Source organism: Enoplosus armatus, chromosome 5 (assembly GCF_043641665.1).
Source record: "Enoplosus armatus isolate fEnoArm2 chromosome 5, fEnoArm2.hap1, whole genome shotgun sequence".
Taxonomy (NCBI): domain Eukaryota; kingdom Metazoa; phylum Chordata; class Actinopteri; order Centrarchiformes; family Enoplosidae; genus Enoplosus; species Enoplosus armatus.
In genome coordinates this window covers 18,058,132-18,072,291 of record NC_092184.1, presented here as the reverse complement: position 1 = coordinate 18,072,291, position 14,160 = coordinate 18,058,132, and the positions used below count along the sequence as shown (strand labels likewise).

The window sequence follows — 14,160 nt, the reverse complement described above, 5'->3', positions numbered from 1 at the left end:
GCGGCAGACCAGTGACGCAAGCAGGAAGCACCTCTGAATATTGTCACATTGACATTTATAGACATGGTTGGATAATTTATTTATTTAATAAAAATAAGTGGTTAAGATAATATTCTTAAATATTCTTTTGTGGTTTGGTGTAAAACCTGATTATGTGTGATTGCCTTGTAACTGTAAAGCTGTGTCACCACATCCCCAGATCTCAGCAATGATTTAAATGATGGTTTAAATTCAGTTTTCTAAACTCAGCCTCACCACTAACCTCGTCCCTGATCCCTCAGGTTGAACGGCGGGTCGTCAACCAGTTAGCCGCAGCGTACGAGCAGGAGCTGCTGCCCAAAGGCTGCATCCTGCGTCTGTCCGTCCAATCAGAGGACCAGGAGGAGCAGAGCACGCCCAGTCTGCGCCTTGAGGTGGTGGGAGAGGACAGCTCATCGAGAACGCTGGACATCCGCCCACCGCTCAGCCCCGAACACTAACAAAGAACAAACAACACAGAAACACAGAGGATATATCCAGATATGTATACACACATGTACACTTGCCACTCACATCATCATCATCATCATCATCATCATCATCATCATCATCATCCAGTGTCAGGAGGATGGGTGGTTCTCGATGCATGTTACCAATAAAAGTACCTCTGATAAACACATCACTGCCTCCCTGTTTCAGTACACACATGCAGTAATTACATGCCAACCTTTCCACAATGTGCAGTCCAGTATCTGCCAACAATGTGCTGTAAACCTACTAGACCATTAAAGTTTATGTTACAACAGACTTTCATATCAGATGGGACTGATATCAGGAGGTCAAGGTGTAAATGTGTTGCAGGTGTGGTTGTAAAAGTAGAATAGAGGCTTCAGCGTGCCTGTGCAGCTTCATCAACATCAAACATCTCACCATCAGTGTTATCGTATTATCTGAAAATTGTTTGATCAACTTAGCCGTGACATAGTGATGATAGTTTAGAACACTGAAAACAGCCAAAATATTTAATATTTATTAAAGATATATATGTGTAAGTTAAGTTCATGGCGATGAACGGTGGTTTATCTGACACTGACGGGATGAATGACAGTTTTGGGGCCAATCAAGTTGTTGCATGATTTGGCAAAGATGGGGAACGTCAAATGGAAAAACATGAAAATAGAAAGATATTTATAGGAGATCGTTAACTAGTTTGCCAGATGTTTTGCCAAAGTTGGATGAATAACAGCCACTTTGTCCATTTGCTGTGAAGGAACAGGACATTTTAATGACCAAAGACAGTTTGCCTCAGATTGTTGCCTGTGTTCACTTTTAATGCACATTTCCTCACCAGCAGAGCTTCACTGATAAATGTTTGTCAACACAACCTGCTTATTCGTTTCATGCTAGTACAGAATGTGTTGGTGGAGAAACACCAAGCAGAAACGTACAGCAGTCCATTTGAATGATGGGTAATATAACCGCCTTGTGAATTGTCTCTGTTGATGCATGTTAATGTAAAGAAGTCTCGTCTGTCACGACGATGGCGTGCTCTGGTGCTGTACAGGCGAGTCTGTCTGACATTAAGAGAAATTTAGAGTCATAAAGAAATAATATTCAAAGTGTTGTTTCATAAATGTTTGAACAGCATGTTGACGAGGCGCCAAATGTAATCCAGCGACATTTTTCATTCTTGTATCCCAACCTCCGCCGCGTAAATAAAGTCATCACAACAAAAAGGGGAATTCCTCTGTTTTTTGTTCTGTTTGCGGTGCACTGACACTCCTGATGGATGGATGTGCGTGTGTGTGTGTGTGTGAGTGAGTGACTAGTGCCTGGGTGGGAATTCTGCAACAATAACGCTTGTCCACCTTGTGAAACAACATGACAGAGGAATTTCCTTGGAATTCTGCTCTGTGTGGGGGTCTGTGTCGGACGCCGGGAGGGAATGCAGAAGACATCACACACACACCCTGCAGGAATGTCTTCCCTATAGGGAGGAATTAGCATGCAGGAGAAAAGACACATTCACTCTTACTGTGCTGCGCCTGGACCCCCCAACACACACACACACATTTAGCCTGTTTTACTCACATCTACAGAGTCACAGTTGTCTCCTGTGGAGCAGGAGTCACTGCACTGCTTCTAAATGAGTCCCTGTTGCAGCACATGTACAACACCGCGGTCAATTTCTGTAGGCCTGAAATGAGTCAGTCAATTAGTCGACAGAAGAGTAATCAATTAATTTTTTTCTTTTTAAGCAAAAATGCCAAACATTTGCTGCTTCCAGCTTCTTTAACGTGAGGATTTGCTGCTTTACTCTGTTTTTTATTTTTGTAAATTAAATTAAACTGTGTTTTTGACTGTTGGTCTGACAGAAAATGCTTTTTGAAGATGTCATTTTGGGCTCTGGCAACTTGCAATGGACACTTATTTTCTGATTATTCCTTATTTTCGCAATATTTTCTGACATTTAATCGATTTACGATGAATCTAACAGATAATAGATGAATCGATAGTGAAAAAAAATCAAACGTTTTCTTCCAGTCCAGTTCCAGCTGGAAAAAAAAAAAAACCTTTGAAAAACTCCTTGAAATCCTGCTTCATTAATTCTCCATCTCCTTTATGACCGATATACTGTTAATAATGGAAATCAATAAAGGGTGGTGGCTTTGCAGTGCATTATATTTTGTGCATTCATAGTGGCTGTGGGTCGTTTGATATTCTGTACGTCCTCAAAAGGTTGTCTGGTCATTAGTTGTGCTTCCTGGGAACTGAAAAGACAACGATCACTTCACTGTTATTCTGTTAAATTGTCGTATACTTGAAATGACATCTGCATGCTGTCAACTCTTGACGCCCACTGACAGACCAGCAACAGACCAGGGTTTTAAAAGGAGGGACGCTTGAAGTGGCTGCATCTGGACAGTAGATCAGGTTTTGCTATGATACATCAAGGCTTTTCCCATCTCTTATAATCCTCAAACACATCTACACTTTATGGTTTTAGGAAGTCAAGCTGGTGTGTGTGTGTGTGTGTGTGTGTGTGTGTGTGTGTGTGTGTGTGTGTGTGTGTGTGTGTGTGCACGTGTGTGTATCCATTTACCCGCCCTGAGGAGGAAGACAAGAATAAGAGGAGGAGGAGAAAGAGAAGAGGCTCTTAGTCTGTCCGTCAGGCTATTTCTGACTGCTGCCATTTCTCTGATTAGATTATGGAGAAACAGAAACCTGGCCCTCCATCGTCCTAACCTCCCTCTCACTCGCTACATTTCGTTCCCCCTCCCTCCCTCCCTCCCATCCTCCCTCCGCCTCATGCTCTCTCTCCCTCCTCTACCTTTTTCTCTCAGTCCCTCCCTCTTCCTCCGCTGTCCATCTGTCTGTCTCTGTCCCCGGTGTGTCTCCTCCGCCTGCTGCTGCTGAAACAAATGGAGGAGAGTTCAAGGTGCAAGAGAGAAGCAAAACAGAGAAGTGAGCGAGAGGGTAAAAGGTCAAATACGGGAGGAGGAGCAGGGAAATGGAGGACCAGAAAGACGGGAGAAATTACACACATTTCAATAGTATTAGTATGTCTGGATTAAGCTTCATTATACTGTATACACCCCAGGCCCGGACCCCGACCAGTACTGCTATGCTGGGGTGATGCTACCCAGTTTGACCCAGGGTGCCTCTGCAACACAGGGCCACAAGATTAAGTAACAATGCATGGCTTTAGTTGATAATGCACACTGGCAAACTGCAATTAGCGAAATTACAAAAAGAAAACCCTCGGGGCACCCTGGTGGTCTCTGGTAGTTTTTTAAGGTGCTGACCATGAACCAGCCAGACTGGGACCTCTGTTGCATGTCATTTTCTCTCTCTCTCTCTCTCTCTCTCTCTCTCTCTCTCTCTCTCTCTACTGTCAGTTATCTAATAAAGGCATACAGTGGATAACTTTGCAGAACGTGTGTGAGAGGGTTTGCATGCACAAATGGACAGTGATGTGTGAGATCTGGCTCATGTGCTTTACTGATTATGAACACTAATCTCTGTTTGGGTGCGTTTGATTTCAGTGCAACGGTGGGCAGCAGCAGCAGCAGCAGCAGCAGCTCAGAGAGGTGCAGCAGCCAGGTGGAGGTGGTGAATGATGAACGACTACTAGAAGCTCTCCCATTATCATATCTGTCCCTGCTCTTAACGGGGGATTTTCATCCGTGTCCCTCTGCACTCCTCTCATCTCTCCCTCCCTCTCTTGCTCATTGCTCTCCCCCAGGAAAGCGATCGATTTCACCTCCATTACCTCAGTACCTCCTCCTCTCTGCTCTCGGTTTAAAGACGCTGCTCATCATCAGCAGCACAGTGTCCACAGCCCGCTGCTGCACGGGCCTTTTATTTTTACATGTTAAATTGTGGTGGCTTTGTTATGGTTCGGGATGGACCGACTGAAGGAAGGCAGGAGGGGGGTGTAAGCACACCGGATGCCGTCCGGTTACCGCAAGGCAATCACGTGACAGTCCCCTGGGAGAATTAGCATAAAAGACAAATAAAGGTCCCCACCAAAAACACACCAGTCTGTCCTCCTTTCTTTAAAAGAAAAGGAACAAATCCATTCCGCCTAATTCGAACCTTGCTCAGGGACAGCTCGCGTGGCAGATTGCAGCCTAATTAGTTTAGAGGGAATTTAATTCAATTAACTTTCCACAGCTCCGCGCGCCCCGCCGCTGGGCTGCTTTCAGAGCGCGGGGCCAGAGCTCGAGATCTAATTAGCGTGTTTGGAGAAGCTCTCCTGCGCGCGGCCATCCCTCGCCGCTCCAGCTGTGGTGTGCGTGAGTGTGTGTGTGTGTGTGTGTGTGTGTGTGTGTGTACACTGTGGTCTCTCGGGACCTGGTTTTTATCCTAAAAAGCTTCTTTTTTAAGTAACATGCCGTTGTCCATTAGGGTAATACAGGTCTGGTGCTGCAGTGGAGAGATGTACGCAGCATGTGAATAACCGCAGCTGCTCTGCGTCACATTGTGGCCGCTGAATGCACGTTGGATTGACGTTAGACGTCAGAGTGGACTTTAATTACGATGAGTGTAATCTGATGGGTTAACTAATGACAAAACCTCAGCCTGGTGAGCTTTGTGCTGGACAAGTATTTTGTCTCATCAGACTGTTGTTGTTGTTGTCACATTTGTTTTATCCCATCTGATTCAAATCTGTGGATTTCTGACTAAATGTATGTTGAGCCCAAATATGATGCTCTTTGGTGAACACAGTGGTTTCCCTCCAGGCGCTTTTATGGGTCCCAATGATGATATTTTGAATTTGTAATTACACCTTACGCCTTTTGGGGATGTTTGCCTCGGTGCTATTTCATCAGGCTGTTTACATCATGCATTACAACGTCTGTAATTTATCTTTAGGTTACAGCTGTCACCCACATAAAGACTGAAAAAGAAATTGATGAAGGTAAAATATAGTCTACATTTTTGTCAGTGGTTTAACGTGCTCCTGTAGCTGATTTTGATCATGTGTATCAACACCACCTGAGTGAGGACTTGAATGTAACTGGCTGCTGTTGCTCCTGTCTCTAACCCGGTTAGATGCGCGCCGTCGTCTCGAGCCGGAGCGTCACGGTACATTCCGGTAATTGGGGATTGAAATGCGGGGACAGGCGCACCGACGGGACCCCCCCCCCCCGGCCACCCCCTCCCTCCCTCCTGCACCGTCTCTCATCCATCACCGGGCAAATCAAATGCACCGCCAGCCTCGGCTGCCGTAACGACGCAGGCCGATGTTAACGGCAGGGTCTGTGATTTTTGATTTTATTTTATGCGCAATCAAATCCACCTCCGAGAGAAGAGGATCTTAAGAGGGGCGATGACACGACACATTTTAGTGACACTGCAGGTAGAGAGCCGCCTGCTCGGCTGGTGGGTTTAACACAGTCAGCAGAAGTTGAGGATGAAGTTGCAGCAAACGAAAACGAAGTATGGGTCCTGATAAATCTGTTAAATTAAAATGATAGTTAGTCTTTACAGATATGGAAACTATGGGTTGACTGTCAATAATACAAACTATTGATAGGAGATTAAAAATTACATCAAAGGACCACAGCTAAAACCAGAAGTGTGTGTGTGTGTGTGTGTGTGTGTGTGTGTGTGTGTGTGTGTGTGTGTGTGTGTCACAGAGAGATGGCGATGGAATCAGCATTAGCAGACTCATTTATAAGGTGATAGTCCAACGAAAACAGACTTTGCTTTGCCATCCATATCCTAATTCAATATACACAACATCAACGTGTCTAATGAAATTCAAGAATTAGAAAATTCACACAGGCCTACTAATAAGGCAAAGCGATTGAATATTAAAACTATTTGACTTATTAATTTATAGACTACTGTTAATACTTAAGATATGAAGGTCATATAGCCTAATCTGAAATAGTGAACAGCATAATTTACATTTAAAAAAAATTATTTTGATTTATTAGTATTCCTAACTCACTTAAAAGAGATTATAAGCATTTCAAAACGCGGATATGTGGGTATTCGTTTATAAAGCATCATCACATGAACTAAAATGTCATTTCAGGAGTCAAGCAGCCGTGGACAATTCGTTACAGAGGAGACAGACTCGTGAAACAAAAGGCCTGTTTTGCTTTTTGTCCCCCTGGTTGCATTTTATTGCAGCAGCACACCGGTGGCGCCGACGTCAATAAACTCTTAATAAAATAAATAGTAATCGTGCGCATTTAACGGCAGGTTGTACAAAGCGCGACCTGACAATCAATAGCTGCCTCACTCTGAAGCAGGAAAACGGCTTTCGACACACGGGACATGTTCTTCTTTGAGCTTTCGTGATGGATGGACCTGGCAGGCTCTCTCTCTGACTGACAGCTTCACTTGGTTTTCAGACCACCACCGCGTGTCGCGGGACAGACACCGGACTGGGGCCTCCCGCGTGGCTTTTCTTTGGGCCACAGTGTCGCCGCTGTCCCATCCTTCACTCATCCCTTATCCCCTGTCTCTATCCATGCACCTCTCCATCTCTCCATCCAGCCATCCATCACAGAGGCCAGTCTCTCCACCCACCACCACCACCCTGACACACACACACACACACACACACACGCAAGTGATCCCACTGCCTGCTTCGTTAAGGCCGAACTGCGTGCAGCCCCGCAGATCTCCAGTCGGTGTCTTAGACCATCAGAAACAATTACAGTGGCAGGAAAGATGGGAGCAGAGCGGGAACAAATGTTGGGAATTTAATTAAGATTTCTCCACAGATCATGACCCTTTCGTGTTTGAAATAAGCTCGGGCAGACAGGACAATTAATGGGGCCTGAATAGAAGGCCTAGTGCACTTTGTTTCCCCCCGCAATAATACATTTTATTTATGACGCACCAGGGTCATTAAACAGGGCAGATTGACGTTTGAACAGAAAGCCTGAAGTCATTAATCAGGGGAAACATAACGAGACATCCGATTACATAGAGTTTTAGAATGATAATCAATATAGACTTTATAGTCTTCTTAATTATTCTTCATAACGGCTGTGGTAGGCCTATATGTTGTCCTTCATTATGCCCCATATATAGGAATTTAATTGCTTGATGGCCTTATCTAGCCTACATTTACAGTGTTGGTCTCCTGCCATTATATCTTAATGTTTTAATATTGGATAATGTTGCTATAGATTTTTAATCGATGCCACAAAACGATCACAGAAAAAGGTGAGTTGATCCTTTAATGTCAACTCAATCATAACTCCGATTAGGAATGGACCTCATATGTTAAGTGCGTCCATAATAACAGAGTCCTCCATGGGCCCATAATCCCTATAGTCGGGGTTCCTCTCTCAGGGGCCCTCAGGAGCCTCTAGGGGACCATTGTGTCCCCCCTCTGTTGACTCAGACGTCATGAATGCCAAAGATCCCCGTTACTGTTTCCGTCAAATCGCCCCATGAATGTAAAAGTCCAAAGTTAAAGCCTCCGCAGAGGAGAAGTCTCCCCCTGCGCTGGAGCACTATAGGGCGGATTAGTGGCCTGGAAGAGACCGGTCCCCTCTTTGAAGGGATTAAAGTTTAAATGCTTTTAAAGCGGGAGAAGCTAGGGTCGCTCCTGGCTGCTCTTTTTTTGTGAGGGGGTGGGGGCAGAAACGGCCTGGAGAGTTTAACTTTGAAACAGTTTAAGTTTCTCCGTAAACTCACCTCTGAACCCAGCAGACGGGACGGGGACACACAACAGACGGCGTGGCCTGGGAGCTGACTGGTTATAAAAATGTATATTTATTTTTAGTGGCTTAAAGAATATAGTGCGTGGATCACACAGCTCTCAATGGTGTTTTTGAACCTATTCTAATGAGTTCATTTGTTCAGGAAGTGGTGCTTTTATTTGTTTATTTATTTGTTTACACTCTTATGTCAGACATGTTGAACCTGTCTGACATACGTCCATGTGGGCTGGACACTTGTACTGTATGTAGCCTACATGACACAATAAATAACACAACTAATAGTGAGCTGACTCTGCGGTATTTACCTTGACCTCTTGCTTGCAGTATTTGATGCCAAGTTGCATCTATAAAGCTTCTTTTTTTTCTGGGCCACAACAACTGTACAGACCTACGATATAGGCTACATAATACTAACTGTAAAGGGAGCTGAGTCAGTCAGGCAGGTGCACAAAATCACAAAATCTTTGCAGACGAGAACGCGATGTTTCTAAATTGGAGATAAAATTTGAAATATGTTGCATACATGATTAGTTATTATTAAAAACACAGTTACAGTCCAGCATTAGAAGCTTATAACTAAAACAAGAATAAGATATATAACATGAAGTGTGCAACATTAAAGTTACTTGAGCCATAATGAGAGCACGTGGCCTACAGTGGCGGTATACAGGCGCGTGCAGTAACGCAGTTTAAATGTTGTGTTTCTTTCTGTTCAGTTCGGCACATCTTAACATTCAGACGGGAGACTGGGACTGAGTTTAGTCCTGGCCCATGTGAGCCTCGGACTCGGACTCCAGCAGCACTACAACATCCAACATCAGCACGAGAGGAACAGCTGTATCAACAGGAGCGCCGCGCGCCGCCCCGCAACAAACATCCACCAGCTCTCACCAACCGCACAATAAACGCTTCGAACAAGTCGTATTATTAACACTTAATAGTTTAAGTGAATGCAGCGCGTAAAATGCACGCATGCGCGCGTGCGTGTGTGTGTTTGGCGGGTTAATGAAATTGAGGAGCATCGTCGTGCAGCCTCTGGTCAAGCAGAGATAAGGGCGCGCACTTTGAGCCCTGTTGTGCATTTTGAGCGCGCGCATACAAGCCAAACTTAATTAATTTCTCGCATGCACGTAAAACGTCATGTTTGGTTTGTGGGTGAGATTATTTGGTGAAATTTATTCACTAATAAAAAGCCTGTTAATTTCATGAGCAGAGCCTGAAATGCAGCAAGCAGCCGTCGTGTTTTTTTAATAGCACCAGATTTGGGAACTGCACGGAGCGCGCGCCTGACTGCCGGTTTCAAGCCCCCTCTCTCTCTCTCTGTGCGTGTGTGTGTGTTTGTGCGTGCGTGCGCGTGCGTGTGACGGGGGCCGTGTGGGATATGACTTATCACATTGTATGACACCGAACAATAAACTTAAACCAATTTATGGAGCGTCAATGCGTTTATGGTTAGCCTGTCGCGGTTGCTCAGTTGTCTCCGCAGCCAATTCCCTCCCTCGTCCTATACATCAAACTGACGCTCGCTCTGGTGACATCTCCGTAAAAGTGATCGGAATCAAATCAAAGCTTTTAATCTCAGCAATCACCGTCACATCTGGACGTTTCCCCCCACATAAAGACTTCTGTGGCTGAGCTGCAGTTTGTTTCCACGAGCCGTTTGAGGGGCAGTGACACAACACTGACCGGCTCCGGAGTTGTTTGGGGCTCAACCTGCACCTGCTCACGAGCTGCATTTTAGTCACATGTTAATAGATTAGTTGGACCGTTTCGGCGTGAGCTAATCGTAGGCCTATATAATATGGGGATATAATCAGACATTAGATTCTCCCAGAACATGTTGTCTATCCTGAGTGTTTCGTTTTGTCCATGCGCCCAATATCGGACACATTTCACTCCCAAACCGAGCGATTCCCCATCAACATTGCTCCTTGACATTCACTTTTTAGAAATCTCTACAGGCTTATATAGGCCTTTCTTGGGATATTTTACATATCTACATTCATATTCTGGAGTTCAAACTCAATCAGCCGAAGTTCTCCCGTCTGGATGCAAAGACAAGCTATTTAAACGGAATATAATACCACAGATAAACTACACTTTACAAACAGGACACGGTTTATGAATGATTTTGGAGGCTGTTAGGCCGGACTACTTTCTGGGCTGATAGGCTTGAATCAGCTGACGCTTCTCTTCTGTAAGAGGGGAAATATAGGCTCGTATAACTTCAGGGGGAGACAACAAGCATCTTGGCATCTTGGCTGAAAATGGTCCTTATATTTTCTACCTTTTGTGAGTTTGTGGGCTGATTAAACTCCCCATACACGCAGTTTCCAGCTATATGTAAAGGAGATGTGGTGACTGAAACAGTGATATTGGGGCTGAGAGGAAGACTCACCAGAATCAGAAACGTCCGATAAAGGAAACAGGCCTACAGAAGACATTATAACTGTTTTATATAAAGAAGTCGCCGGTTTTTGGACTCATGATTTAACTCTGCTGACACCTGCGAGCTCGCGATGCTCTCTGGAGCGCGTGGGCGGTGCAGTGAGCGGTGGGAGGGGGGCCGTCCGTGTCCACGCTCACTCACTGGTGGCATTGTCATGGAAACTAGACCACCGCCTCGCTATTGTCTCGCGCTCTGCCAAGTTTATTATAAACACCGCGCGAGCCGCAGCGCGCTGTCAAACGGAGCGCGAGAGCAGAGCGAACTGCAGTCCGGGGAGGAAAAACGGAAGAGACGGACAGAGAGAGAAAAACCAGAGGAAAGTGAAGAAGGAGAGTGAAGCTGCAGAGAGAGAAAAACATCTGGATTATTTACTAATAAAAACGACAAACAGCCGCGTGACAGTGAGATATTCGCCACAAAGCTGACAGGAGTTTGGAGAGACGAACCAGCAGACTCTGGAGATACTGGAGAGGCTGACCGACTCTAACTGGTTTGAACAATATTCACTCCATCTCCTAAAATAAAAGGCGGCTGAAGACGCGCCAGAACCCTCTCTGAATCAGAGTCCAACCCGTCGTTTCTTTTTGCAGTCCGGTGTTTGCACCGGCTGATCTCCATGTATAAAATGGATTACTCCTACCTGAACTCCTATGACTCCTGCATGGCGGCCATGGAAGCGTCGGCCTACGCGGACTTCAGCTCTTGCAGCCAGGCCAGCTCCTTCCAGTACAACCCGATCCGGAGCGGACCCTTCTCCAACCCGGGCTGCACTCCGCTCAGCACGGCCAGCTGCACCCTGGGAGCCCTGCGGGAGCACCAGCCCACACCTTACTCCTCAGGTACAGGAGCCTCTGTTTTATTCCCCTGAAGGTCCTAAATAAAAGTTATAGGATGAGGGAATTCGTCATTAGGTTAATAATTATTCAAAGAAGCGAAGGAAGAAAGAGAAGCTTTACACGTTGTTGTTTCCATCATTTCCTCTTGAGCTGCGAAACACTGCTAATCATATAAAACAAACAAGAAAATATTTAATATCAACTCTATTTTTCGTTATAGATGATCTAACCTTCTTTGCATTTGAAGGCCTAAATTGTTTTACATGGATTTGTTTTGGACTTAACTCCTGATTTAGAATTAAATCACTGCAAAAATGTATTGATGAAGGGAGACATTTGTGTAATAATTTATATTTTAATGTTACTCATTTTTTTAACAACTACATTTAAAAAGAGAACTGTTAAGGTGAAACCTTATATTTCTATAATCATTTGGACAATATCCTACATATGCATGCGTCAAATAGGTCAGAGGACTAGTAGGCGTATAATAATAATAATAATAATAATAATAATATTACTACTAATAATAATCATAATAACAATAATCGCGAGCACACACACACCTGTTGGCCATATAGGCCCACCTAACTGACAAATTGTTTGGGTGGGTAATAATTCTTTATTTGCCTGCAACCATAATTGTGTCCTATTCTTAAAATTTAAATTAAATTTAAGAATTAAACTCAAAGTCCATTTTGTTCGTTTTATTTTCTTACAGCAGTGAAAGTCTGTTCCTTTCTAATTGAGTTTCTGTGGATTTTGACAGTCCTATAAGTCATGACCTAACTCCAAAACACATTTTAGTTGCAAACACTGACATTCTGTTAATACTAATTAAGGTACACTCGCTTTTACTTTTATTACAAAACAAGTTATACATTCGATAATTAAATAGCCTGTTAGACCTGTTAGTTTTAGGTTAAATTATTTGTCCTTCACTGTGTTACGAGGGCCAAAAATTATAAAACGGAAAAATGTTTATAGGCTGAATAAAATAACAATTAAAAAAACATGAATTAACCAGCTTTGTGAATGGACTGAATATTTCCTTTTCAACATTTGGTTATAAATGCGGCCTTCAGCCTGATGTACAATGTCCGCTTTGGTCTGGTCATATTTTCTGATTGGCTCTGAGCACAATGCGATCAATTTATCAATCAATTAATCCGCCTTCCACAACCCAGTAACTACTGTACAAAAACAGTTTATCGCACCGTGAAAGATTTCCTGATAGCGTCGATTAAAAGTTGTTTTATTCTAAAGGTCCGACCCGGTAGACCCGGTAGACCCGGTAGACCCGGTCCTGTTTCATGCACGCAGGGCCTCTCAGCGTGTTCAATGTCACTGTAATCCACGTGCCTCTTGTTTTAAAGCGTCACTCACTCCCAAATAAAAAATGCTGCCTTTCGACCACTAAACGGATGTCATTTCCCCCCTCGCAGTCCCGTACAAGTTTTTCTCGGACCCCTCCGGCCTGAACGAGAAGAGGAAGCAGCGGCGCATCAGGACCACCTTCACCAGCTCCCAGCTGAAGGAGCTGGAGCGGGTCTTTGCCGAGACGCACTACCCGGACATCTACACCCGAGAGGAACTGGCGCTAAAGATAGACCTGACCGAGGCCCGGGTACAGGTGAGAGGCGCGGGCTTTTATTCTTCCGCTTTCTTACCTGAAAAAACACCAAACACACCTTCCGCAAAGGAAAACCTTAACGTACAGTTTTATTGTAATGTTACTTTGGTACCATTTTCCTGCCATTATCCATCTGTCTGTCTCGATATCTAACTCTATCCATCCCATGCTGTGTCTGTAATCAAATGTTCATTTTACCTGTGTTTGACAGGTGTGGTTTCAGAACAGGCGTGCCAAGTTTCGTAAGCAGGAGCGCGCAGCCAACGCCAAAGCCAACAGCTCTGGTGGCACCTCGGGCAGCACCAGCAGCAGCAGCTCTGGAGGGAAGAAGGGCGGAGAGCCGAGATCTTCATCAGACGACGATGAGTCCAAAGAATCCACCTGCAGCCCCACGCCTGACAGCACGGCCTCCCTGCCGGGCTCGGCCAATGGAAACTTGGGCAGCCCCGCCAGCCTGAGCCCCAGCCCGGCTCCTGCCAACAGCGTCTACGCTAACACCTCCAGCTCTCCGGTCCTCCAGGGGCTGAAGCCGCCCAGCTGGTCCAGCCTGGGGCCGTCCAACCCGGCCGTGGCCCAGCCCGCTGTCCAGACTCAGGAGATTCTGAAGGCCTGGCAGCCGGCGGACAGTATGACCGGGCCCTTTGCCGGAGTCCTGTCCTCCTTCCACAGAAAACCCAACCCCACCATCAAGACGAACCTGTTCTGAAGCACAGAGGAAGAGAAAATGAGACATTATGTGGTCTACTGGAACAGCGAGGAGTGTCTAGCTTTTGTTGAGAGAGTCAGGACTTGCCCATTATAACGCTGAATTCAGTCTGCTGTAGCTCAGCGAGGCCCTCGGTTCTCCTCTAAAACACCTGTCAAACTGATTCAAAGCTCAGATAATAAAGTCAAAGGTCTGGTCACCATCTCTCACCCCCAAAATATTATGCAACTGCACATTAAAACTCCACCTGGACGACTTAAAACTCTTTCACCCTCAAATCAGAGCTGTTCATACAGCTCGACAAGACAAAACGATGTAACGCTCTTCACGTGCAGGACCCTGAACTCCACCCTTTTCCT

General features: G+C 45.1%; 2 protein-coding genes across 3 annotated transcripts in view; both read left to right on the top strand.

Moving 5' to 3' along the window:
• The window catches only part of clpb (ClpB family mitochondrial disaggregase), a 31,218-nt gene extending 29,503 nt beyond the window's left edge, over nucleotides 1-1,715 (top strand). The window contains exon 16 of the mRNA XM_070905459.1: nucleotides 282-1,715. Within this exon, the coding sequence (XP_070761560.1) occupies nucleotides 282-479 (198 nt within the window). The 3' untranslated portion in view covers nucleotides 480-1,715. The remainder of the gene's footprint in view (nucleotides 1-281) is intronic.
• A 9,527-nt stretch (nucleotides 1,716-11,242) lies between these two features.
• phox2a (paired like homeobox 2A) lies at nucleotides 11,243-13,801 on the top strand. 2 transcript variants are annotated; one of them, XM_070906355.1, is made up of 3 exons: nucleotides 11,243-11,465; nucleotides 12,908-13,095; nucleotides 13,307-13,801. In XM_070906355.1, exons 1-3 carry the CDS (start codon nucleotides 11,243-11,245, stop codon nucleotides 13,799-13,801), a joined length of 906 nt encoding a protein of 301 aa, XP_070762456.1. The 2 variants fall into 2 exon arrangements, with proteins under 2 accessions (XP_070762456.1, XP_070762455.1); XM_070906354.1 differs by having other exon boundaries at nucleotides 11,252-11,465; nucleotides 12,908-13,158.
• Nucleotides 13,802-14,160: the final 359 nt, after the last annotated feature.